This window comes from Myodes glareolus, chromosome 11 (genome assembly GCF_982192425.1).
Source record: "Myodes glareolus chromosome 11, mMyoGla1.1, whole genome shotgun sequence".
Classification (NCBI taxonomy): Eukaryota; Metazoa; Chordata; class Mammalia; order Rodentia; family Cricetidae; genus Myodes; species Myodes glareolus.
In genome coordinates, this window is record NC_142036.1 from 21,730,945 (window position 1) to 21,756,650 (window position 25,706).

Sequence of the window (25,706 nt, forward strand, 5' to 3'; positions counted from 1 at the left end):
GAGATCCACCTTCCTCTGCCTCCTAAGTGCTGGGATTAAAGGCAAGAGCTACCACCACTCGACCACTGTTGAATTCTTGAACTTCTCTTATACAGAGTATCTGGGAAGCAACTGTTCCTTACTCTCTTAGAGAACTTCAAGTTGATTATGAGTCACCTACTTGTGCTTTTGAGGTAGTTCTGCCTTTTGAGGTGTTTGTGTTGCTTCAGCTCTCCCTAAGCCTCAGACTCATACAGTTGTAATAAGTAGGGAAGGTTTCGTAGGCGGAAGTGCCGAGCACACCGTGTCTGACCTGCAGTGTCCGTCTTTCCGTCTAGGTGTCCTGGATGAAAAGTTGCACACTCAGGAGCCTTGCTGTTCAGACCTCTTCTTGTTCCCAGACGAGAGTGGGAATGTGTCCCAGGAGCCGAGCCCTGCTTATGCTTCCCTCACTCACCACCTGATCAGCGACACAATGGCAGGTGCACCCACGGAGAATGATGATTTTTGCATTCTTTTTGCACCAAAAGCAGCCATCCAGGTAACAACTTTGATAACACAATTGAAACTTTAAAATAGTGTTACAAATTAAATGGACCAAAGGGCATCTGAAGGTCTTTTGAATCTGCAGCTCTTGCCACTTCAAAATTACTTCATCTTAAAAATTTACATTAGTGTTTTATAAATGGACATTAGACCACTTCTGTAACACATAGCTCAGAGACCATGCTACATTTGCATTAATATTCCACATGATAGTGAAGTGCAGTTGCTGAATGTAAGGGATGTTACAGGAGTGAGGGAAGATGGACTGCGGAATGGCTAGTGTAAACTCTGGAGAACTGAGATGTGTGAAGAATGACTTTGGTTGAGATGAGCTAGAACAACCTAGTAGTGCCTTCATAGGTGACTGTAGGTTCTGAGAACTTTCTGATTTAAAAAAAAAAAAAACAAACCAAAAAACCCATGTACTATCAAAGCAGTTGAATTCAAGATAAGCCTTTAAGCCTTTAATTCAAAACATGATCATTTGAATAGTAAGTTGAAATTTGTCAGGTTTTGGTTTAGAATGCAGTATGACTTTTAACTGTAATCAAACACACACACACACACACACACACACACACACGCAGTCTGTATACTTTCAATTATCAAATAGTACAAGCCAAATTATAAACTTTAGAAATTATTCATGAGGTGATTTTTATGGAGCAGATTTTATTTTATGATCAGTAAAGTATGATATATTATGTGATGATTAATGTCAGAAATTATTGCTCAAGCTGAATGTGGTGGTACATATCTGTAATCCCAGACCTCAGGAGGCAGGAGGATTGCTACAAGTTTAAGGCCAGTCTCAACTACCTAACGAATTTCACACTAATCAGAGCTACAGTATGAGACTCCATTTCAAAGAAAATAAATTATTACACTGTTTTATATATTGAAATTATTGGAAAAAAATGTAGACTCAAGAAAGCCCGCTGTCCTGTGAGGCATACCAGTTGTTTGTGGTGAGTGAGCATGCCCTGTTGGTGTGTTTCAGGAGAAGGAAGAAGAGCCAGTGGTAAAGGTCATGGTTGACGACGCGATTGTGATAAGAGACGACTATTTTAGTCTGCCCATTACAAGGACGGATGGCAGCAAAGCCCCGCTTAAGTTTCCTGTCCCTGACATTCGCTATGTTGTGAAGGAAGTCTCTCTGGTGTGGCATCTCTATGGAGGCAAGGACTTCACAACAGTTCCTCCTCCTTCTCCAGCTAAGAGTTACAGGTAAGCTCAGTTAATGGCTCAATATTATACCTGTCCATAGAAAAACATTTATCTTTTTTATTAATATTTATTTATTTTTATGTGTATGGTTGTTTTATGGGGATGTATGTCTATACACCACATAGGCAGTATTCACAGAGGCCGAAAGAGGCCATTGGATCCCTGGAAATAGGGTTACAGATGATTGTTAGTTGCCATGTGGGTGCTGGGATTTGAACTCAAGACCTTTGGAAAAGCAGTCAGTGCTCTTAAGCACTGAGCCGTCTCGCCAACCCTGGTATTTATCTTACAGGAAGAATATATTAATATTCAAGTATGTAATTTAAATCTTACACCTAAAGTTAGCTGTGAACTTATTGTATTTCTTGTGTATTTACTAAAATGTTGACTTAGAAGATATTTGCTTAGCAAGCATTACCCATCATGTGCCTGTTTATGAAAATGATACCATTTCTTGCCCAAAGTTTCAAAGGGAGGAAAGGTTCTATGACTGAATTGGGTCCGTCAAATGAAGTGAGTGTGTCAGGAGGCAGAGTTCATGCTTGCCCTGGGCCCCCAGCATCTCACAGGATATGGAGCAGAGCCAAGTATTTCATTTTTTAAACTTTTTTAAAAAAAGCCCTACTTATTTTATATGTTTTGTCTGTCAGTGTCTGTGTACCGCATGCATACTTGATACTCTTGGAGTCAGGAGAGGGAGTTGGATCCTTTAGAACTGCAGTTATGGATGGATGGTTGAACCACCATGTGGGTGCTGGGAACCGAACCCAGATTCCCTGTAAGAGCAGCCAGTGCTCTTAACCTCTGAGCCACCTCTCCATCCCCAGAGCTGATGACCAAGCAAAGCAGTGTTCCATAGTGGGAGGAGAGAATGAGTGGAAAGCGTAGGTGTGCTGGAGCAAATGTATCAGTGGGATGGGGTAGCACAGAAGCTGCCCAGAAGAACCGTTTGGCACAGCAGTTGAGCAACCTTTTCTACTTACTGATGAATTTGGAATGCTTCTGTCCTGGTGGAGCTCTATTGTTGATTTGGATGTCTGAGACAAAATGAAAAGTTACAGAGGCTTCATTCCAAGTGTGTTCGGTGTCCAGCATCATAATTAGGTTTTTCTTTAGGTCTCAATGTTTAACAAGCGAATGCCTACTAAAATGGCAGTAAAAAAAATTGCATTTTCAGTGTATCCAAAATATAAATGACATGTTTCCCTCGTGGTGTTGGGACTTAAGCCTCTCATGCACGTGGTGGGCATATGCTGTCCCACTCAGCTCACTCTGGCTCAGGTGATACAAGGCTGCTTGTACTGCTCTAGCCACAGATGCTGGGATTGCACCACCACTCCTGGCTAAGTGATAAGATTAGATTTATAGTGTCACAATTTGTGGAACATTCTAGTAGTTCTGTAATGTTTTTACCATGTATCTTATTTTTTTGTATCTTAATTTTTCTGATGTCATTCATTAAATTGAATATTCTTTTAACAGAATTTTTTGTTTTGGTTTTTCGAGACAGGGTTTCTCTGTAGCTTTGGAGCCTGTCCTGGAACTAGCTCTTGTAGCCCAGGCTGGCCTCGAACGCACAGAGATCCACCTGCTTTTGCCTCCCAAGTGCTGGGATTAAAGGCATGCGCCACCACTGCCCGGCTTTTTACAGAGTTTTTTGTTTTTGTTTTAATTTTTTTCTCTTTCTCCATCTTTAGTAGTCCCCATAGCTCACCTTCTCAAACACCTACAAGGCATGGCCGTCATACAGTCTATGGGGGCAAAGGAAGAAACCATGACTTTTTAATGGAAATCCAATTAAGCAAGGTAAGATGTTGTTTTGAAAGAGAAGAATCTTTTCAGTAGGCGTATTGGAGGTGGAGGTTTCTGGTCACACCCACCAGAAGCCTTCAGCCCCTGACTTATAGAGTATAGGGCTCACCTTTTTCTTTGATACTTTGAAAAGCCTGAGGTGTTTTCCCAGGCCACTCCTGAAATAGAGTTCCCTGAAGCTTTTGTATGATCCATGTTTCCGAGCTTTGCCTAGCATTTGCCTTTCTCTATTGAATTGTCTGTCTGGGAAGGCCTGACTTTGGGGCGCACCTAGAGAAGGTCCTGCTGTGAACGTCTGAGACCACAGGACAGAGCACTGATGACATTTATATCCATTTAATGCTAGCTTGGCTGAGAGGCTCACAGCTCTGCCTTCAGTTCCAGGGGATCCAGTACCCTCTTCTGACCTGCAGGCACAGCGTGCACATGGTGCATAGACACACTCAGCCACAGAAATATAAATACATAGACTCCCCGCCCCCCAAAAGGAGAAAGCCAAATTCAAGTGAAAGTCAATATTGCTGTGTTGTTCTTGTGTGAAGGTGAAGTTTCAGCATGAAGTCTACCCTCCATGTAAGCCCGAGTGTGAGTCCAGCCTCCTAGAATACCCGGTCTCCAGGCAGGTGTTCATCGTTCAGGATCTTGAAATTAGAGATCGGCTGGCGACATCACAGATGAATAAATTTTTATACCTGTATTGCAGCAAAGACATGCCTCGTAAAGCTCATTCCAACATGGTAAGATGCCTTGAAGCCTTGCTCTTTTCGTTAGTTCTGGAAAAACATTTTTGTGTCTAACTGCAGTAGAATTAATTAGAGTGGGGAGAATTACCGGAAATGGAAAAGTGTGTTTTCTCTTTTTAATATGAAAATTCCTGTTAAATATACTATTTTAAGTTTTGTGTTCAAGAATTATTTTACAGACTACATGTCCTAACTATAATTGCCGATCTGTCACCGCTTAGGTAAAACAGAACCATGTGAAAATAATAAGGATGTTGTCAGCCCTTCACACTTAGAAGTCTTTAAGTGTTAGTGAGGGGGAATGTCAAGCTCTAGACTCTGGAGGTCTAGTGCAGGCTGGCTCTGGAAGATGGGCCTGTCCACTAACATGGGGAGCTCAGCAAGCTCCACTGAGCCTGAAGCCACAGTGTTGTCATTTGCTGTTGAACAGGCTTTTAGGGAAGGAGGGTAAATATAATCTTCCTACTCCTTCTTTGGCAAAGTGTCACTGTCTAGCCCAGGCTGGCCTCAAAACTCAAAATTCTGATATTTTTCTTAGTTGGAAATATGATTGTTTACTTCTTTTTTTTTTTTAAAATGAAAGCAAGGTCATTATGTCACCAGGGAAATTTTTTTTCTCTTTCTTGTAGTTGACAATTAAAGCATTGCACGTCCGTCCAGAGTCTGGTAGGTTACCGCAGGAGTGCTGCTTGAGGGTGTCACTGATGCCTCTTCGCCTCAATATCGATCAGGTTTGTGTTGTATGCAAATTGGTGCAGTTAGGATTAGAGTAAGGGAGTATCTATGTCTATGTTAGTACTGCTGAACTTCTGAGAGAGTTGCGCAGTTAAGACTTCTGCAACGCTGTCCCTTGTAAAGTCTGAAGTCTGAGCTTTTGGTGTCATCCCCGTGTCCTGCTGATATGTGTGATATGGAACTGAGTTCTTTTTTCACTCCATATGGGCACCTAACTTAGGTATCGTAATTTTAGAGACTTAAAGGACTCTTGCATGTGTTAAATGTTAGAAGGGATGATGTTACAGATTTTGCAAGAGAATTTTTCTGTGCTAGGCAAAATAACAAAATAATAAATAGGGCATAAGTAAAGAGGCCATAAATATAAACAAATTTATGGGGAGTTGTAAAGAAAATCCTTTTATGTTTGGACAAGTATCCTATCAAATTTCCTTGGGCTTTGCTCTAATGACAGAGGCAGTATGTATGTAATGCTTGCAGGTTCTGAACTGGTCAAACTTCAGATTCATATTTTTCATTATGAAAATATCTTTGATATACATATTTTAAAAAGATTTTTTTATTCATGTGTATTTTTTGTGTTTATGTATGTATGTATGTATGTATGTATGTGAGTATTTGCACACCTGTGTATAGGTACCTACAGAAGCCAAAAGAGAGCTTTAGATTCCCTGGAACTAAAGTTATAGGTGGTTGTAAGTTGCTCAGTGTGGGCCCTGGGATCCAAACTTGGGTTCTTAACCATTAAGCCATCTCTCCAGTCCCCTTGATATCTCTATTTTAATTCAATTTATCCATGTGCTGACTTACTAAAAATACAGTGAAATGTTTATTGGGAAATTGATCTGTGGAAATTCCTACCATGAGAAGACTGACTCAGAGTTATCTTTATTGCATGACCTTACCAAACTTAGCGAGCTCAATTTTCTTTAATTTAATTTTGACTGTAGTTCCTTCTGTAGAACTGTAAAGCACAGTTACTTTAAAAGGGAGAAATATTAATCTTAGAGAAAACAGTGAGGAAAATTGAAATTGTATGGCCACATGGTATCATCCTATGTCACAGGGTGAGCATGGCATTAAAGTAATTCTTTAACACAGTAGTATTAATCCGCTCCATCATAGAACATCAGGCTAGGTAGGTATAAATGTTTTACAGTCAAAGTTTAACACTGACTACTGAACCTAAATTTTAAATTTTTAAATGATTATGCTAAAATACTCTTATGAAGTATAGAGATTTTAAGCATGCAGTGGAGATAGATATGTTTTTCTTGCAGAGTTGCTAGCTACTCTATATGAAATGCTATGCTGTATGAAATGCATATTTTCTCTCCCCTGTGTAATTGGGCCTCACCATCTCGAAACAGCCATCAGTTTTCTTCCCACCTCAGAGTGACATCTTCCCTGGCTGTGGCTCTGTATAAACAGAAGCACATTTGGCTTCCTTCTTCTGGATTGTCTGTGGGTTCCTCTGTCACAGCTTGATTTTGTAGGTGTCGCCTACCACGCATGGGCCCCAGCTCACCCATTTGCCTGCTGGCTCACACTTTTAGTGTTCATAAATGAGGCCATTGTGAAAATTCGTATAGACGTGTTTATGGACATATTTTTCTTTTCACTTGGGTAATGTACATGTATGTGTATTTTTCACATATTCATACATGCATCTACATACGTGTAATAAATAAAAGCAGAACTTCTAGGTCCTTCAGTTACTATGAGCATTAACTGTTTTCCACTAGTAGCCAATAAGTGTTCTGGGTGCTTCTTGTCCTGGCCAAACTTGGTTCTGTCATCTTTTAAATTTTAGATGTTGTATTTAATGTTTCTGTATCTTCATTTGGGATTCCTTGATGGTTGACTATGTGTAGCCTCTTTTCACATTCTTATTAACCATCACTGTATCTTCTCTTGTGAGGTGTTTCTGATGTGCACATTTTGCAGCAAAATGTAAATACCGTAGTAAAAGGAACATCATAAGAGAGCCAGGGTTTCTTGTGTGTCTTTAGTATTTCTTTTTTTCTTCAAGATCAAATCTATATTTAATATTTTCCTTTTTTTGAACAGTGTTGGAATTAAAGCATTCACAACTTTAAGCTGTCATCATCTAGTGGTGGTTAAAGAACAATATTTTATATCCTGTTAGTTAACATGCAATGCTGAGTATGATATGAACATGTACTAAGCATGTACAGTGTAAACAGTGCCAGGTACAGTACATGTACATGTGCTGAACATGACACAATAATGAACCCTCTGTGAACCTGCTACCTGCCTCAGAACCAGGTATTGGTGGAATTATCTCAGACTTCTAGGCACCATATTACCTAGAATATTGTCACCTGCATTATTTAAATATAAATGGGATGGCAAGTAACTAAATTCTTGCATGTAAGCAGAGACTGCTTATTTGTTTTTGCCCAGACCCAAGTAATCACACAGAAACAATATTAATTACAACACTGCTTGGCCAATGGCTTAGGTATATTTCTAGCTAGCTCTTATATCTTAAACTACCCCATTTCTAATAATCTATGTATCACCATGAGGCTATGGCCTACTGGTAAGATTCCGGCATCTTTCTCCGTGGTAGCTACATGGCACCTCCTTGATTCCATTTACTCTCTCTGTATATATCTGTTTGGATTTCCCACCTGGCTTTACTCTGCTAAGCCATTGGCCGAAACAGCTTTACTCATCAACCAATAAAAGCAACACATATACAGACAGACATCTCACATCATCACCCCTTTTCTGTCTAATTAAAAAGGAAGGTTTTAACTTTAACATATTAAAATTACATATAACAAAACAGGTATCAAGCAAGAATTACAGTTAAAATATTTAGTCTATATCTAAAGTTTTATATCTAATTTATCTTTTATCAAAACTGAGGAAAGCTATAACTATCTGTCTTCAACTACATCAAAGACCCCAGAAGGATCTAATATTACTTAAGTAAACAGGAAGTGCCTTGTAAGCAACGTCCAAAACTCTAGAGTTGATGGAGACTTCTTGCTACCTGGATAGTCACCCAAAGTTCTTCTGTAATGTTGAGTCATCCATCTTCAGCCTACAGGCTCATAGTATCTGGCAGACTTTTCCATGAAACAGGAAATTTCAAAGATTGTTTCATCTATATTGGCAGTTTGTCAGTCACTTTTTTCTGTATCCTGCAGAATGTCTGACAGACTCTTTTCATGAAGCAGGAACCCTAAAGGACTGTCTGACCTGTTTTAGACAATTTCAGCAGTCATTTTTCTGTGGGTCCTGCATGTCCAGTTCATACAGCATGCCATCAGGCACTCCATGCAAGAGCAGTTTCTTGCTCAAATGACTAGCAAATTACATAAAGAGCTTCTTTGATGCCCATCATCTTGAAGTAATTGGTGCTGCCCAAGGCAGGCATGTCTCATTGTTGAGAAAACTCTTTAAGTTTTTAAAACATTTTAAATGCCATATTCTGTAGGTCTTTGAAGGCTGTCTATCTAACTGAAATATACCTCTGTATGTCTAGAAAACCTAACGTATTTAAAGGTTTGATTATTATAGATGACTATCTATTAATCTGTATTTCTTAAATATACATTACATTTTAAATGAGCTGTATAAATATAGTACCTTAAACAAGAGCAGAAATACATATACACAGTGTAACAAAATCAACCTTAAATCTGTATCAATAGACCAAGCTCTATACCAATGCAAAGTATTTATTTCTACACCATATCCCTCTTTAAATGAAAACAAACATTTATAAACAATAATTATAAGAATGTGGGTGTTGTTTTCTCCAAACTGCTTCCTACTGTTTGTTGGATGAAGTATTTTTAGGGTTCTTGGAGACCTTTTGGCAGCTCTTATTCCATCAAGCCACATTGGCCTAGAAGGAATCCACAGTGAGCAAGCCATGCTCACTGCCCCAACTACAGGGATATAGTGGGTCTCACAAATTCCATTTAAGTGCTCCATAGCAGTACCTTCCGAAAAAGTCAGAGCCATACTGGTCACCAGCACAAACCAGGAAGCTGGCTCTTAAACAAGCCATGCAGTTTATGCTGCTAACGCTGAGTTAGGAAGCCTTGTTTTGAAAGGAGCCACACCTCTGCTCACTGCCAGCACACAGAGCCTATTTGAAACTATGTGGCTACCGTGAAACTCCAATTGACTCCTGTTTTTTGTGGGTCTTGACGTGCTTTTTTTTTAAGTTTTCTTAGGCTTTATGTGGATGTACATTGCCCCACATGGGATACCATTATGTAAATGGAGACTGCTTTTTTGTTCCCTGACCACCCAGACCTAAATAATTACATGGAAACAATATCAATTGCAACACTGTTTGGCCGATGGCTCAGGTGTATTTCTAGCTAGCTCTTACATCTTAAATTAACCCATTTCTATCAGTCTGTATCACCACAAGGCTGTGGCTTACAGTAAGATCCATCATCTTTCTCCTTTGTCAGCTACATGGTGTCTCCTTCACTCTGCCTACTCTGTCTCTGTTCAGATTTCCCACCTGACTTTACTCTGCTAAGCCGTTGGCTGAAGCAGTTTTATTCATCAACCAGTAAAAGCACCACATGTACAGAAGGACATTCCACATCATTGGAAACTAGGAGTCATACTTTCTTGTTGTGAACCAATATTGTGACCATGTACCTCATAGTCACATTGTATTGGATGCAATGTTAATTTTTTATAGAATTTAATGCTTCTGATGGAGGGAAGGATAGGAAAGAATGGACTTAGGCTTTCAATTTTGTGTTTTATGGCCTGCATTTACCAGCTCAGTGTTTTGGTAACTGGAGGGGGTGTGAGCCCAGAGCCAACACCTTTGCTTTTCATATATGCTTGCAGAAGAGACTATATTGAGTGGCTGATTTAGTTTGTATTTATTTATTTTTTTTAAAGACAGAGTCTTGCTCTAACATGGCTAATATGGAATTTGCTATGTAGTTGAGGCGTTCTTGAGTTCTTGGCAATCCTCCTGCCTTAGCTTCCTGAATGTTGGGTTTATGGGCATGTCCATCACAGAGCTTCAAATTTGTGTTTTGAATATCTTGTTCAATGAAGGAACTGTCTTAAGACAATATAGTAATGATTAAAGAAGAAATAAGTTCTAGGTAATTTAGTGGCACAAGGTAAATATGTAAGATGTACCGTCTGATGCTATGAATAGTGATGTCACCACTGTTGACTTAGACTGAGAACACATCTTAAGAGCAAGCGAGAACATTTTTCTTTCAAAGAAAACAGAAGTGCACTTTGATTTAGAAATTTTTCCTAGTCGTTTGTGTTTTGTTTTGTTTCTGTTTCTATTTTGCGACAGGGTCTGAGTAGTCTCAACTGTCCTGGAACTGGTGACACAAACCAGGTTGACCTCCATGTAGACCACTGCTCGGATTAAAAGAGGGTGCCACCACACCCTGCCCATTCCTAGCTATTCAGTTTTTACTTTCTCTGTGTTTATGTTTTTAATTTTTTTCATAGTTGTAAAAAATAATAGGGATGCTGGGCTTGTATGTGTGACAAGAACAGATGATGGGGAGAGCCGACGAGACGTGCAGTGGCGGCTGTGGAGTGGGGACTGATGCAGACTGTCCTGTAGTGACAGTGACTTGTCTCCATTCCAGGACGCTTTGTTCTTCCTCAAGGATTTCTTCACAAGTCTTTCTACAGAAGTGGAGCTTCTGTTAACTCCAGATCCAGAAGGTACTTAACACATGCAGTCTGAGGGTTCTGTGGTGCGTACGGAGGCCTTACTCGGGATAATGCCTTTGTAAGCTGAGTATTGTAGCTCAGAAATGAAGCTAGTGCCTGGAGCCCCCTTAGTGATGACAGCAGCACACTACTGTAGAGTACTGATTGTTTTCCCTATTGCTGACTAAAGAGCTGTGACTGGCGGTGGGCACCCAACAAACACTACAAGAGCACAGAACTGCACACTGCTAGGAAAAGCTCAGAGTTCATATTCCAAATACCGTATTTTTTCTCCTTTTTTTTTTTTAAAAAAAAAACTATCTTTTCTCATTTTACATACCAATCCCGGTTCATACTCCCTCCACTCCTCTTGCTCCCTCCACTCCCCCATCCTACCCCGTATCCACTACTACTCAGAGAGGGTAAGGCTTCCCATAAGGAATCAACAAAGTCTAGAACATTGCTTTGAGGCAGGACTAAGGCCCTCCCCATTAATATCTATGCTGAGCAAGGTATCCCTCCAAAAACAGTGGGTTCCAAAAAGCCAGTACAAGCAGTAGAGATAAATCCTGGTCTCCCTGCCAGTGTTCCCACAGTCTGCCCCAGCCATACAGCTGTCACCTACATTCCGAGGGCCTAGTTTGGTCCTATGCTGCTTCCCTCACTGTTAGGCCAGAGTCAGTGAGCTTCCATTACCTCAGGTAAGCTGTTTCAGCGAGTGTCTCCATCATGGTCTTGACTTCTTTGCTCATATTCTCATTCCTCCCACTTTTTGACTGGACTTTAGGAACTCATCCCAGTGGTACACTGTGGATTTCTGCATCTGTTCCGTCAGTTGCTGGATGAAGGTTCTATGATGACATTTAAGATAGTCATCAGTCTGACTACAGGGCAAGGCTAGTTCAGGCATCCTCTCCCACCATTGCTTAGAGTTTTAGCTGGGGTCATCCTTGGGGATTCCTAAGAATGTCTTCAGTGCCAGGTTTCTTACTAGCTCCATAATGGCTCCCTCAATCAAGGTATCTCTTTTCTTGCTCTCCGTTTCTGTCCCTCTGCCATCTTGATCATCCCATTTCCTCAAGTTCTCCCCTTCCCCTTCCCTTTTCCCTTCCTTCTCCCCTCCTGTCCTTTCTTCTCCCCCAACCCCCATGCTCCCAATTTTCTCAAGAGATCTATTTCCCATTCCCAGGGGGATCTATGTATGTTTCTCTTAGGGTTCCTTGTTATCTAGCTTCTCTGGAGTCATGGACTATAGGCTCATTATCCTTTGCTTTACAGCTAGTATTCACCTATGAGTGAGTACATGCTCATCTTTCTGGGTCTGGGTTACCTCACTGAGGATGTTTTCTTCTCTAGTTCCATCAATTTGCATGCAAATTTCAAGATGTCGGTTTTTTTTTTTTTCACCACTGAGTAGTACTGCATTGTGTAAATGTATCACATTTTCTTTATCCATTCTGTGGTTGAGGGGCATCTAGGTTGTTTCCAGGTTCTGGCTATTATGAATAATGCTACTATGAACATAGTTAAGCAAATGTCCTTATAGTATGATTGAGCATCCTTTGGGTATATGCCCAAGAGTGGTATTGCTGGGTCTTAAGGTAGGTTGATTTTCAATTTTCTGAGAAATTGCCACCCTGATTTCCAGAGTTATTGTATAAGTTTGCATTCCCACCACAGTGGAGGAAGGAGTGTTCCCCTTATTCCGCCTCTCCAGCATAAGCAAAACATAAGAGGTGTTTTTTATCTTAGCCATTCTGACTGGTGTAAGATGGTATCACAGAATCATTTTGATCTGCATTTCCCTGATGGCTAAGGATGTTGAACATTTCCTTAAGTGTCTTTGAGATTCTTCCATTGAATTCTCTGTTTAGATCTGTACCTCATTTTCTCATTGGATTATTTGGTATTTTGAAGTCTAGTTTTTTGAGTTCTTTATATATTTTGGATATCAGTCCTTTGTCTGATGTGGGGTTGGTGAAGATCTTTTTCCATTCAGTAGGCTGCCTTTTTGTCTTATTGACTGTGTCCTTTGCTTAGAAGCTTCTTAGTTTCAGGAGGTCCCATTTATTTATTGTTGCTCTCAGTGTCTGTGCTACTGGTGTTATATTTAGGAAGTGGTCTCCTGTACCCATGCGTTGAAGATTGCTTCCCATTTTCTCTTCTATCAGGTTCAGTGTGATTGGATTTAGTTTGAGGTCTTTAAGCCATTTGGACTTGGGTATTGTATATGGGAATAGATATGGATCTATTTATGTTCTTCTACATATTGACATCTGGTTATGCCATCACCATTTGTTGACAATGCTTTCTTTTTTCCACTGTATAATTTTAGCTTCATTGTAAAAAATCAAATATTCGTAGGTATATGGATTAATATCAGGGTCTTCAATTTGATTCTATTGGTCAACCTGTCTGTTTTTATGTCAATACAAAGCTGTTTTCATTACTGTAGCTCTATATTAGAGCTTCATGTCAAGGATGGTGATGACTCTGGATTGTTTTGACCATCCTGGTTTTTCATATGAGTTGAGTAATGTTTATTCAAGGTCTGTGAAGAACTGTGTTGGATTTTTGAGGGATATTTCATTGAATTGATAGATTACTTTGAGTAGGACTGCCCTTTTTATTATGTTATCCTACCTATCCACGAACATGGGAGATCTTTCCATTTTCTGGTATCTTCTTCAATTTCTTTCTTCAAAGACTTAAAGTTCAGGTTGAACAGGTGTCTCACTTCTTTGTTTAGTGTTACCCCAAGATATTTTATATTATTTGTGGCTATTGTAAAGGGTGATATTTCTTTGATTTCTTTCTCAACTTCTTTATCTTTTGTATATAAGAGGGCTACTGGTTATTTTTTAGTTGATTTTGTATCCTGCCACATTATTGAAGGTATTTATCAGCTGTAGGAGTTCCCTGGTAGAGTTTTTGGGGTCACTTATGTATACTATCATATCATCTGCAAATAGCAAAAGTTTGACTTCTTCCCTTACAATTTGTATCCCCTTGGTTTTCTTTTGTTGTTTTATTGCTCTAGCCAGAACTTCAAGAACTATGTTGAAGAGATGGAGAGAGCGGATAGCCTTGTCTTATTCCTGACTTTAGTGGAATTTCTTTGAGTTTCTTTCCATTTAGTTTGTTATTGGCTATCAGCTTGCTGTATATTGCTTTTATTATGTTTAGATATGTTCCTTGTGTCTCTGATTTCTCCAAGACCTTTATCATGAATGGCTGTTACATTTTGTCAAATTCTTTTTCAGCGTCAAATGAGATGATTGGATGTTTTTGTTTCTTTCAGTTTATTTATATGGTGAATTACATTGATAGATTTTCGTAGGTTGAACCATCCCTGCATCTCCAGGATGAAGCCAGCTTCATCCTAGTGGATGAGTTTTTGATGTGTTCTTGCATTTGGTTTACTAGTATTTCATTGAGTATTTATGCATCATTGTTCATGAGGGATATTATTCTATAATTCTCTTTCTTGTTTGAGTCTTTGTGTGATTTGGGTATCAGGGTAATTATAGCCTCATAAAAAGAGTTTGGCAATGTTTTCTTCTGTTTCTATTATGTGGAACAATTTGAGAAGCCTATGCATTAGCTTTTAAGTTCTGGTAGAATTCTTTGCTGAAACCATCAGGCCCTGGACTTTTTTGATTGGGAAGCTTTTGGTGAGTGTTTCAATTTCCTTACAGGTTATAGGTCTATTTAAATTATTCGTCTGGTCTTGACTTAATTTTGGTATGTGGTACCTGTTCAGAAAGTTGTCTATTTCTTTTACATTTTCCAATTTTGTGGAGTACAGGTTTTTGAAGTATGATCTAATAATTCTCTGGATTTCCTCCGTATCTGTTGTTATATACCCCTTTTCATTTCTAATTTTGTTAATTTGGATGTTCTCTCGCTGCCTTTTGATTAGTTTGGATAAGGGTTTGTTTATTTCATTTATTTTCTCAAAGAACGAGCTCCTTGTTTCATTGATTCTTTGTATGGTTTTCTTTGTTTCTATTTTATTGATTTCAGTCCTCAGTTTGATTATTTCCTATCATCTACTCTTCCTGGGTGAGTCTGCTTCTTTTTGTTCTAGAGCTTTCAGGTGTGCTGTTAAGTCGCTAGTGTGAGATTTCTCTACTTTCTTTATGTAGGCACTTAATGCTGTGAAATTTTCTCTTAGCACTGCTTTCATAGTGTCCCATAGGTTTGGGTATGTTGTGCAGTCATTTTCATTGGATTTTAGAAAATCTTTAATTTCTTTATTTCTTCTTTGACCCAGGGGGGTACAATTGAGCACTGCTCAGTTTTTATAAGTTTGTAGGCTTTTTTGCAATTAGTGTTGTTGTTGAATTCTAACTTTAAACCATGGTGATCTGATAAGACACAGGGCATTATTCCTTTTTTTTTAGGGAAGGTTCCATGAGGTGCTGAGAGAAGAAAATATATTGTTTTGTGTTTGGTTGAAATGTTCTATGGATGTCTGTTAAGTTCATTTGAGTCATGACATCTGTTAGTTCTCTTTTTTCTCCATTAAGTTTCTATCTGGTTGACTTGTCCATTGGTGAGAGTTTGGGTGTTGAAGTCTCCTACTATTATACTATATGAGGTTAGATATTTGTATGTTAAGCTTTAGTAATTTTTTACATATGTAGGTAACTCTTGCATTTGGGGCATAGATGTTCAGGATTGAGACTTCATCTTGTTAAATTTTTTTCTGTGATGAATATGAACTGTCCTTCTCTATCTCTTCTGATTTTAGTTTGAGGTCTATATTGTTAGATATTAGGATAGCTTCACCCACTTATTTCTTCAGGCCATTTGATTGGAAAATCTTTTCCCACACCTTTACTCTGATGTAATGTCTGTCTTTGGGCTGAGGTGTGTTTCTTGGATGCAGCAGAAGGTTGGATTCACTTTCGTATCTCTTCTGTTAGCCTGTGTCTTTTTATAGGCGAATTGTCCATTGATACTGAGATATTAATGACCAGTAATTGTTAATTCCTGATATTTTTCGGTTGTAGTGTTTGTGTGTTTCCCTTCTTTGGACTTTACTGGTGTGAGGTTATCTGTTGCCTGTGTTTTTGTGGGTGCAGCTATCTTTCTTGGGTTGGAGTTTTCCTTCTAGTCCTTTTTGTAAGCCTGGGTTTATGAATAGGTTTGTTAGTTTTATCATGGAATATCTTGTTTTCTCCATCTATGGTGAATGAAAGAGCTTTGCTGGCTTGTATCAGTCTAGGCTTGCATTCATGGTCTTTTAGTGTCTGCAAGCACATCTGTCCAAGACCTTCTGGCTTTCATGGTTTCCATTGAGATGTCGGGTGTAATTCTGTAGGTCTGCCTTTATATTTTACTTGGTCTTTTCCCTTTGCAGCTCTTAATATTCTTTCTTTATTCTGCGTGTTTTGATTATTATATGACGAGGTGAGGGGAATTTTTTTTTTTTGGTCCAGTCTATTTGGTGTTCTGTAAGCTTCTTCTTCAGGTTGGGAAAGTTTTCTTTTATGATTTTCTTGAATATATTTTTGTACCTTTGAGCTGGAGATCTTATTCTTCTTCCATCCCTATTATTTGTAGGTTTGGTCTTTTCATGGTGTCACAGATTTCCGGAATGTTTTTTTGTAAAGATTTTGTTGGATTTAACATTTTCTTTAACCGATGAATCTATTTCCTCCATTGTGTTTTCAGCTTCTTATAGTCTCTCTTCCATCCCTTGTGTTCTGTTGGCTATGCTTACCTCTGTAGTTCTTGTTCATTTACCCAGATTTTCCATTTCCAGAATTTCCTTGGTTTGTATTTTCTTCTTTTCAAGTCTTGAACTGTTTGATCTGTTTGCTTCACCTGTTTGATTGTTATTTCTTGGTTTTCTTGGGATTCTTTAAGCTATTTACTGATTTCTTCCAACTTTTTGTTTGTCTTGTCCTCCGTTTCATTAAGAGAATTTTTTATTTCCTCTTTAAGTGCCTCTATCATCTTCATAAAGTTATGTTTAAGATATTTTTCTTCTGCTTCTTCTGGGTTAGATAATTGGGTTTTCATGTTGTATGACCACTGGTTCTGGTGTTACCATGTTGCTTTTAGGTTGTTGAATGAACAACCTAAAAGGTAGGCTTTGGTGCCTACCCATCTCTTTTTTCATTTGGTGCCAGCCATGTCTTTGCCTCTTGGTCCCATCCTTGCAGTTGGTGTCTGTGACTCAAGGGTCTTCTCTTGGACTGATTGTTGCAGTTGCTGCCTGTGTCTTAGGAGCTGCTCTTGGTCAGCTCTGTGCAGTTGCAGTCTGTGCTTCAGAGTTTCTCTGAGCTTGGGGGGGGGTGTTGGGTAGGTCCCAAGTACAGTTTTTACAGAATGTACATGCTTCTCTCCATTGTGAAGTGGAAAAATTTTAAGTTAGTTTATTGCTAAATCAGGACTGGATGTACTTAGACTGATTTTAATTGCTGTGTGTTACTTTTAAGAATATACTTGCAGAGCTTATTCCTATTCATATATGTACATTCCATATTAATTAATACAAATGGGTATATGTAACAGTAGTGATGTAAGGGTGGGAACAGATTTTATCTGTAATAGGAGCTATATTTTCTCAGTGAGTGTTACACTCAGGCTGATCAGTATCGATTGCCATGGTGCTTGAAAGTAGCAGAGCTGCCTTCAAATGCGCCCCTCTTGTTTGCAGTTACAAAGTCTCCTGGAGCTGATGTCACCTGCAGTTTGCCAAGGCATTTGAGTACCTCAAAGGAGCCAAATCTAGTTGTTTCTTTCCCTGGGCCAAAGCAATCTTCCCCAAACCATAGTGCCAATTCAGTGGAGGGGGCTAATGGACTGGCGGAGAAGGACTTCTCAGCTGAGGAAGCTTCATTTAGTGACCAGCCTGTGTTTTTTAGGTAAGTATATTAATTTATTAACAAATGAAGTTCTATGGAGTTAAAGATGGCTCTGGAGTGTGTCAGTGAACTGACAAGTCTGAGGGCCATCAGTGGTTCTTCGCATTACTATGTGACTCATGCTCCTTTTTGCCTGTGGTCCCTGTCTAACTATTGCCCCTTGTTTGTGCAGAGTAACCCTGGTTTCAGAGCTTGTCTGTTATTTAATCTGTGATGGAAGTTCCTCTTTCCTCCCGCTGCCCCCTTTCAGGTCTTAGAGTGTGTTTGTTCTTCAGCATGGGGCTGCCCTCTGGCCTCTCCGCACACTGCTTTTTCCCTTCTGCTGAGTCTTCAGTCTGCTTTTCATCATTCCTCCTGAGGCAAAAGAGCATCCTGGAAAGCTCAGGTGCCCTGCACCACTGCGGCTGCTTGCCTGTGTGGACAGCCATTCTCATTCAGGAGGCTTTTCTTCCCTGGCTGATTCATCTGTTCTTCCTGTCCTCTTTTCCTAGCCATTGTTAGTCAGAACAGAGTCTTGACTTTTCTAGAAAAAGGAGGGTCAAAGAACAAGCCCTTCTTCCTGTTCTCTATACCCCATTTCATTCCAGGGCCCCCAGTTTTACTGTCTTTGTGTGTTGTGAGAGAAGACCTTGGGTGTGGCCCAAGTGGACACTATTTAGAAGTGTCATTGTGCTTTAAAGATCCTGCATAGTGACGAAAATAGATGTAGAAATAATAGCACATAGAAAAGTAGGACCAGAGATGAAGGTCTGCTGGTGCTGCATCTCATTGTAAATGTTCATTTCTGTTACTTTCCTCCAGTGATTTGTGTCTTAGTGATAACTAAGTCTTATTTTTATTAATCATAATAATAATATGCCAGTTCAACTTTAGGAAGCGATAAATTTGACACTTTGTTTGTATGGAGGTAGGTCTCACTATGGCCAGGCTCAAACTCTAGATCTTCCCTCCTTAGTCTCTCAGGTAGCTGAGGTTGCAGACATACTACTACATCTGGCTCCACAGTCTTTAGTTTTACCTCTTATCTAGGCAAATGTTTGTTTTGTATGTTTTTGTCAGGTCATTTGAAATATGGAAAATAGATTGTAGATTTCACCTCTATTCTCCTGGAGAGTGCAGCTCTCTGGGGTGGTAATGAGTGTTAGTACTTCAATTACTCCTGTTCAGAGAGTTAGACTGCAGGCACCAGCTAGTGGTGGGCTAAGGTCTTGATTATCACCTGTCTACTTGCTGACTTTCTAGGGAGCTGTCAGAATCTTCTTCCTTCTGCAAGTGGCTGTTGCACTTACTGTGTTTCAGACTTCATCTAGGCACTGTGAAGAATCTCTGGCTAACTGAATATACAAATAATCAAAGGGTCTATCTGTTAATAATACATCTTATCCCACAGAGAAGAAAGGCATAGGAAAAGCCGAGGGAATAAACTGTGCATTCAGAGATGAGGGATGGACCTGGGACCTAGGCTTAGACACTAACTGCAATAGATAATACATTGCCATTTTATTATAAGTACGGGGGCTTTTCTGAGGTGGTTTGGTGTGCAGCCATTAGCATTTATTCTGTTGGGGAAAATCATGTTTTGGGTTCTGAGCATTCAGTTTCCAGTCAACTGTAGGAAGACAGCTCACTGTGTTGTTGGCCATATATCAACAGTGTGTAGTTTTACTCACCCCCCCCACCCCCTGTCCCCCGCCCGAATTCCCAGTGTTAGTATATTCACGTCTACTCATAAGCATTCATTTCACAGATTCTCACCAAAATTTGCCAGGATATGCCATTTTACAGTGATGAAGAATTGAGGCTCAGAGAACTGAGACATCTATACTTGAATCCCATGTAGTTGTTAGCAGCAGAGGCCAGGCCAGGGTCGGTCTCTGCTCACGTTGAGCAGGGATGGACTTCTTGCCTCTCCTATCTACTTCTTGTTGACGTTTGAGGCCATTTTTATTGATTTGTCCTCTATATGACTTGAGAATATGTAAACATTTTTTCTAAGAATAAGCATTTAATAAACTAGAAAAGGCATTTATGACAACATTTAACTACAATAGAATTATCTGTCTAGTCACAATTAAGAGAAAGTGGAGCTAAAAGGCATTCTTTCATATTTAGGACATGAGATGTGCTTCTGATTTACTTTGTGGTTTTGTTTTTTCATTTTAACCAGTTAGGTCTAATTTTATGATCAGTAATTTGAATATAACTAGCTCCCTTTGTGTGTCCCCTCCCCCCCGCCAGAGAATTCAGATTCACGGCAGAAGTTCCTATTCGGCTTGACTATCATGGCAAACATGTGTCAATGGATCAGGTGTGGAAACTTTGCATGAATATGTAATGTAAAATTACCTTTTAAAAATTGCATATATTTCTTATGGAGGGAGTGAATGCATGAGGAGAGGACACACTTGTGTGGAGGTCAGAGGACAACTTATGAGAGCCAGTTCTCTCCTACAGTGTGGGATCTGGGGACTAAATTTGGGTCATCATTACCCTCTGAGCCATCTTAGCAGTGTTGTCTCTTATAGATTCAGTAAAAAAAAGAAAAGAAAAAGAAAAAATATAGCAGATGAAGTTGTTGTGTCATGCTTTATGCATGTACATGTGTCTAACATGAAGCCAGCACCTTTATGTGCTTCTAAGTAAATGTTTAGTACTATAAGTGAAATTTCATACTTGTTGATCATTAGCTGGTATAGTGGGTTGTACCATGTAAAAATATTTTTTCTGTAACTCTGAAGTATTTCCCTCTATAATTATTTTAAGTATTTGTCTTCATTAAAGAACATTGGGTAGCCAGGTGGTAGAAAATAAGTGGTGGTGCAGGCCTTTAATCCCAGCACTCGGGGCAGAGGCAGGCGGTCTCTGAGTTTGAGGACAGCCTGCTCTACAGAGTGATATCCAGGACAGCCTGGGCTACACAGAGAAACCCAGTCTCGAACTCCCTCCCCCACCAAAAAAAGAATATTGCTTGGACTTCCCCAGTAACAGCTATGTTAAATGTTGAGCCTCTCCTTAGTTTATGGATTAATTGGCCACTCTTCCTATTCCAGGGAACACTGGCTGGGATTTTGATTGGCCTGGCTCAGTTGAACTGTTCTGAGCTAAAACTGAAGAGGCTCTTCTATAGGCACGGGTGAGTAGACTGACCTGCTGAGACTTTAAAGTGAGGCCTAAGCTGGTGTGGAGATAAAAGTGGAGTGCTTTTGCTAGCTGCTCGCCTGCCCTGTGCTTTCTGCAGAGAGCACAGCTCTGGTGGACCTTGCTGATCTGGAATTAATATTTGTTTTGAGGGTGTAGGAGCAGTTGGAATAGAGTAGTATTTCTTAAATATCTTTCCTTTAGGATATTTTAAGATAACTTGTTAAAGCTGTAAGTTGGCTTATTTGGTTACAAGAATTTGGGTTCACAGATGTGGTTGTGGTTAGTGCCCTGTACCTGAGCCATGGAGGATCAAGGAGATAAGAGCATGGAGGACACTCTCACTTGTGCATGCTTCCTGAGCTTTGTCAATCTTTGTCTTTCGTCTTCTCTCTCTCTCTCTCTCTCTCACACACACACACACACACAGAGAGAGAGAGAGAGAGAGAGAGAGAGAGAGAGAGAGAGAGAGAGATTTAGATTGGGAATTTAGTAGCTGATTTATATGATATAAAAATGTTTTGCCATATTTTGGAGCATCTGTAGTGTTTTGCCCCTGTGCTATGTAGTTTTCACACAGGAGAAGTCCTAGGTGTGTGCCTGCATTCCTGCTTTGCGTTGACATTCAATTCTTCCAGTTTGCTAGGTATAGACAAATTGTTCTCATATGCAATCACCGAATGGCTCACTGACATTAAGAAGAACCAGCTACCAGGAATCCTAGGAGGTGTTGGGCCTATGCATTCACTAGTTCAATTAGGTGAGTTGTCTTTAAAATCTTTTTGTAGTTATAGCTTCCTTAAGAGTCTATGAAAAATAACATTTTTTAATATAAAACCTAGGTGCATATTAACATGTACATAAAACTTTACCCTTAGTTTCAGGGTCAGAACCTCCATTCAGGGTTGGGCTTCCCTTACACACACACACACACACACACACACACACACACACGTATAATTTTTATAATGACTTTATATTACAATGGAAATATTCTGGATATTTCTGGGTTACAAATATTAAATTTAAGTTTGCTTTTGGGAATAACTGTTAGAATACTTTCAATCACACATATGGCTCAGCCTATATTTATTTTGGGAAGTCTGGCCTTTGGGGACCGTGGTGAGAATGAGATAAGGAACCATAGGATTCGACTCTTGTCACCTACAGTTATCATTATGATTTCTGTGTCTAGTGCAAGGCCTCAAAGACTTGGTGTGGCTGCCAATCGAGCAGTACCGGAAGGATGGCCGCATCGTCAGAGGCTTCCAGAGAGGTGCTGCCTCCTTTGGTACCTCAACTGCAATGGCTGCTCTAGAGCTCACAAACAGAATGGTTCAAACCATACAGGTACTATTCCCTGCCTGCTCATCTGGACAGATGAGCCCTGTATCCCATGAAGACGTGTGAAGTGTTGAGGATAGACATCTCATTTATAATGATTTGCTATCATACTTTGTTTTGTTTTTGAGACAGTCTTGCCGTGTAGCCCAGACTGTCCTTATAGTTTATATCCTCAGCCTTCCAAGGGTTCAGGTGTGTACAGGTGTACACTACCACACTTTGTTTGGTGCTTAGTAGTTGTTTAGCTATCTAGTACTGAGCATTAGGTAACAAATTTGCCAAGTCTGTTTGCATATTTCAAGAAAATAACAGTTATTAAATCAGCAGGGGGTTTATTTCACTGATCTATGTAAAAGGATTAGAGCTAAGTTTAAGAACATATAATAGGGTTGTACATAGGTGTTGAAAGTTGCTACATAGGATAATAAAAGGAAGGGCTTGAGTAGGTCAGCTCAATCCAGATGGGAGTTTTTAGCTTACCTTCCCTGTTCACGCTGTGAAAGTCCTAAGCTCTTGTTATGGGTGTTTAAGCAGAGGCGCCATCTGTGTGGGGGTTCTCTCTACCCCTACAGGAGAGCACTGCCACACTTCTGGTGCCCAGCGCTCCAGACTATCTTCTAATTAATCTCTTCCCTTTGACAAAATGACCCAGGCAGCAGCAGAGACTGCTTATGACATGGTGTCTCCAGGTACCCTTTCCATTGAGCCCAAGAAGGCAAAGAGATTTCCTCATCACCGTTTAGCCCACCAGCCAGTGGACCTGAGGGAAGGTGTGGCCAAGGCCTACAGTGTTGTAAAAGAGGTATGTAGAGCTGGCAAGTCAGAACAGGCTTGCATGCTTTCTCTGTGTGTTGGTTGGGGTTTCTATTGCTCTGATGAAATACTGTGACCAAAAGCAACTTGGAAAGGAAGGGCTTTATTCCAGCTTATACTTCCACACTGTAATCCATCACTGAAGGAAGTCAGGACAGGAACTCAAACAGGAATCTGAGGCAGGAGCTGATGCAGGGGCCATGGAGGGGAGCTGCTTACTGGTTTGTTCCTCATGACTTGCTCAGCGTGCTTTCTTATAGAACCAGCCCAGGGATGGCCCCACCCATTAATCACTAAGAAAATGTTCCATAGGCTTGCCTACAGGCCAGTCTGGTGGGGACATTTCTCAGTTGAGGTTCTATTCCAAGTGACTCTAGCTTATATCAAGTTGACATAAAAACTAGCCAACACAGGTACCTGGCTTTCCCCTCAAAGAGTATTCGCTGACTTTAATGTTTTAGAAGAATCGTTGGGAATGGCATGTAAGCTGCTAATAGTAGCATGTGGCTGGTATGTGGAAAGCAGAAGAAAGCCAGGTAGTGAGTGTAGCTTCGTGTAGTGGTGTTTGCTGCTTGAGTCGGTGCTTTCCTATTGCTTCCCACAGGTTTGCTTAGGAAGTGTGGCTCTTGAGGTAAATCCCCAACCCGGCGCCATTCACCTGCCATCACTGTTCTGAAGTTGTCACAGCTTTTCTAGACAGTTTTACAGTTAGATTGTGTAAATCTTCCTAAGTTGAACATAGCAGTGTTTATATTTTAATTAGCATAAAGAGTGTTTTGTGTATCCTGTAACACATCTTTTAAGATACATCCATGAACACATAATATCATTTAAATGGTCTTGTAGTATTTTATTATAGGAATATGCCATCCATGTTTTCCTCTTGGTGGGCATTTAGTTCCCATTTTGTTCCCTGTGTGACACTGAAATGGGAATATTTTCTAGCTGTGTGTTCATGTGTGCAAGAAGTCCCATAAAATTGGCTAGTGGTAACTGTGGGGATCTCCACATTAGTTTTTACATTTATTTACTTACTTTTCTGTTTCTTTTGTGGGGGACACATGCCACAGTGTTTATGTGGAAGTCAAAGGACCAGTGTGTGGAACTGGTTCTCTCCTGTTTGTGGGCTCTAGGGATCTAGTCAGGCCATAAGGCTCGGCAGCAGGTGCCCTGTGTTACGGCCTACCAGCTGTGCTGGTGAAACCTGGTGCCCTCCAAGGTTGGCAGGACACTCACTGGCTTCTTTCCTTTTCCTGCCATGATACACGGAGTTTGTGGTCATTCTACTTGGGCTTCGTTCTCAGGATTTCATTAGATGTGCTTTCTAACCATATTCTGGTAGCAGTCAGATGGTGTAGCCGTCCTCACGGCACAGAAGTAGCCTTTGGGGTCCCAGGGACTTGGGTCTGAAGCATAGTTCTTCCTCTCTTATTTCCAATCTATAGCCCCAGTGCTGAGATTATGGACACACACTTCCACACCAGCTTTTCTATGGGTGTTGAGATCAAAATCCAGGTCCTTATGCCTGTGGCATCCTGGTGTCTTTCCTGTTGCTGTGGTAGATACTCTGAGCAAAGGAACTTAAGGCAGAAAGGGTTTATGTTAACTCCCAGTTCAGAGCACAGTGTGTCATGTTGGGGAAATCAAGGCAGCAGGAACTCAGAACATCTGGAGATGGCATCTGCAGTCAAAGGATGAAAAGTGTAGTGAGCACATGCTGCTGGTGCCCTGCGTCCTTTCCACTCTGTGTATGCTTGGAGAGTCCCTGCCCAGGAGTTGCTCATCCACAATAGCTGTGGCAGGCCTTCCCTCTTCAGTTGAGGTCAAGATAATCTCTGCAGAGGCCCTCTAATACAGACAGTCCCTCCTTGAGATGCATTTCCCAGGACTTCCTGACCCTGCCAGGTTGGCAGCTGAAATCAACTATCACCTGAGCCATCGCTCCAGCTCCCTAGATTTTTTTATTTTAAAATATTGCTACTATTTCTCTTCTTTCAAGACAGGGTTTCTCTATAGCTTTGGGCCTATCCTGGAACTAGCTCTTATAGATCAGGCTGGCCTCGAACTCACAGAGATCCGCCTGCCTCTGCCTCCCGAGTGCTGGGATTAAAAGGCATGCGCCACCACCACTTGGCTCCACCACCATTTCTTAGACCTTGTGTCTGACCCGAGCTGCTGCTTGTTTGCTGTCAGCCTGTCTGATGGACAGTTAGATTCTGGTTAGGACGGGTCTTGGATTTTTCTAGGGACCTCAGTGTCTTTTCTGTACTCATAGAGAAGCTGTCACAATTGGACCCAGAGAGTTCAGTGGCATAAGCACCACACATCCTGAAGTCCTGTGGAGTTGGGCTCTGGGCTCTGACACGGCCCAGCATGTGTGCAGTTGTGACAGGGGTGGGGCGCCGCTGAAGCTGTGGGGCAGACTGTAGGCGCCCACTCAAGGTCTCGGACGTTTCTATGGAACCCCGTGAAGTGTTCGATTTGGCTCTTTATCTTAACTGAATATGCTCCATGCTTCTTTTCTAAGACATGCTCGTAATTGTAGGCAGAGTACATGTGTTCTGAGCACTGAGTGGATCTAAGTTTTCTTGGGTTGCATCAGAGGAATCCTCACTGCGGTTCTCTGTCAACAGCACTTACTCCAGAGACCCTCTTTGCAGAGTTGTATTTAGCTAGAGGGATTCATTGGGCCAGAAGTTTCTTTTAGGCCATGATGTTTCTGTGGGCTTCCTTGCTTAGGACTGACTAAGCACCGTTGTCTGAACAGTAGTGTCGCAGAGAAATG

General features: G+C 40.6%; 1 protein-coding gene across 2 annotated transcripts in view; it reads left to right on the forward strand.

Moving 5' to 3' along the window:
- Atg2b (autophagy related 2B) overlaps positions 1-25,706 on the forward strand; it is a 69,667-nt gene that overhangs the window by 42,573 nt on the left and 1,388 nt on the right. For both annotated transcript variants that reach the window (XM_087911524.1, XM_087911521.1), the window contains exons 30-41: positions 318-520; positions 1,526-1,752; positions 3,450-3,558; positions 4,107-4,301; positions 4,937-5,038; positions 10,679-10,757; positions 17,419-17,626; positions 19,865-19,934; positions 20,677-20,759; positions 21,403-21,524; positions 21,960-22,114; positions 22,761-22,910. In XM_087911524.1, the coding sequence (XP_087767650.1) occupies positions 318-520; positions 1,526-1,752; positions 3,450-3,558; positions 4,107-4,301; positions 4,937-5,038; positions 10,679-10,757; positions 17,419-17,626; positions 19,865-19,934; positions 20,677-20,759; positions 21,403-21,524; positions 21,960-22,114; positions 22,761-22,910 (1,703 nt within the window). The remainder of the gene's footprint in view (positions 1-317; positions 521-1,525; positions 1,753-3,449; positions 3,559-4,106; positions 4,302-4,936; positions 5,039-10,678; positions 10,758-17,418; positions 17,627-19,864; positions 19,935-20,676; positions 20,760-21,402; positions 21,525-21,959; positions 22,115-22,760; positions 22,911-25,706) is intronic.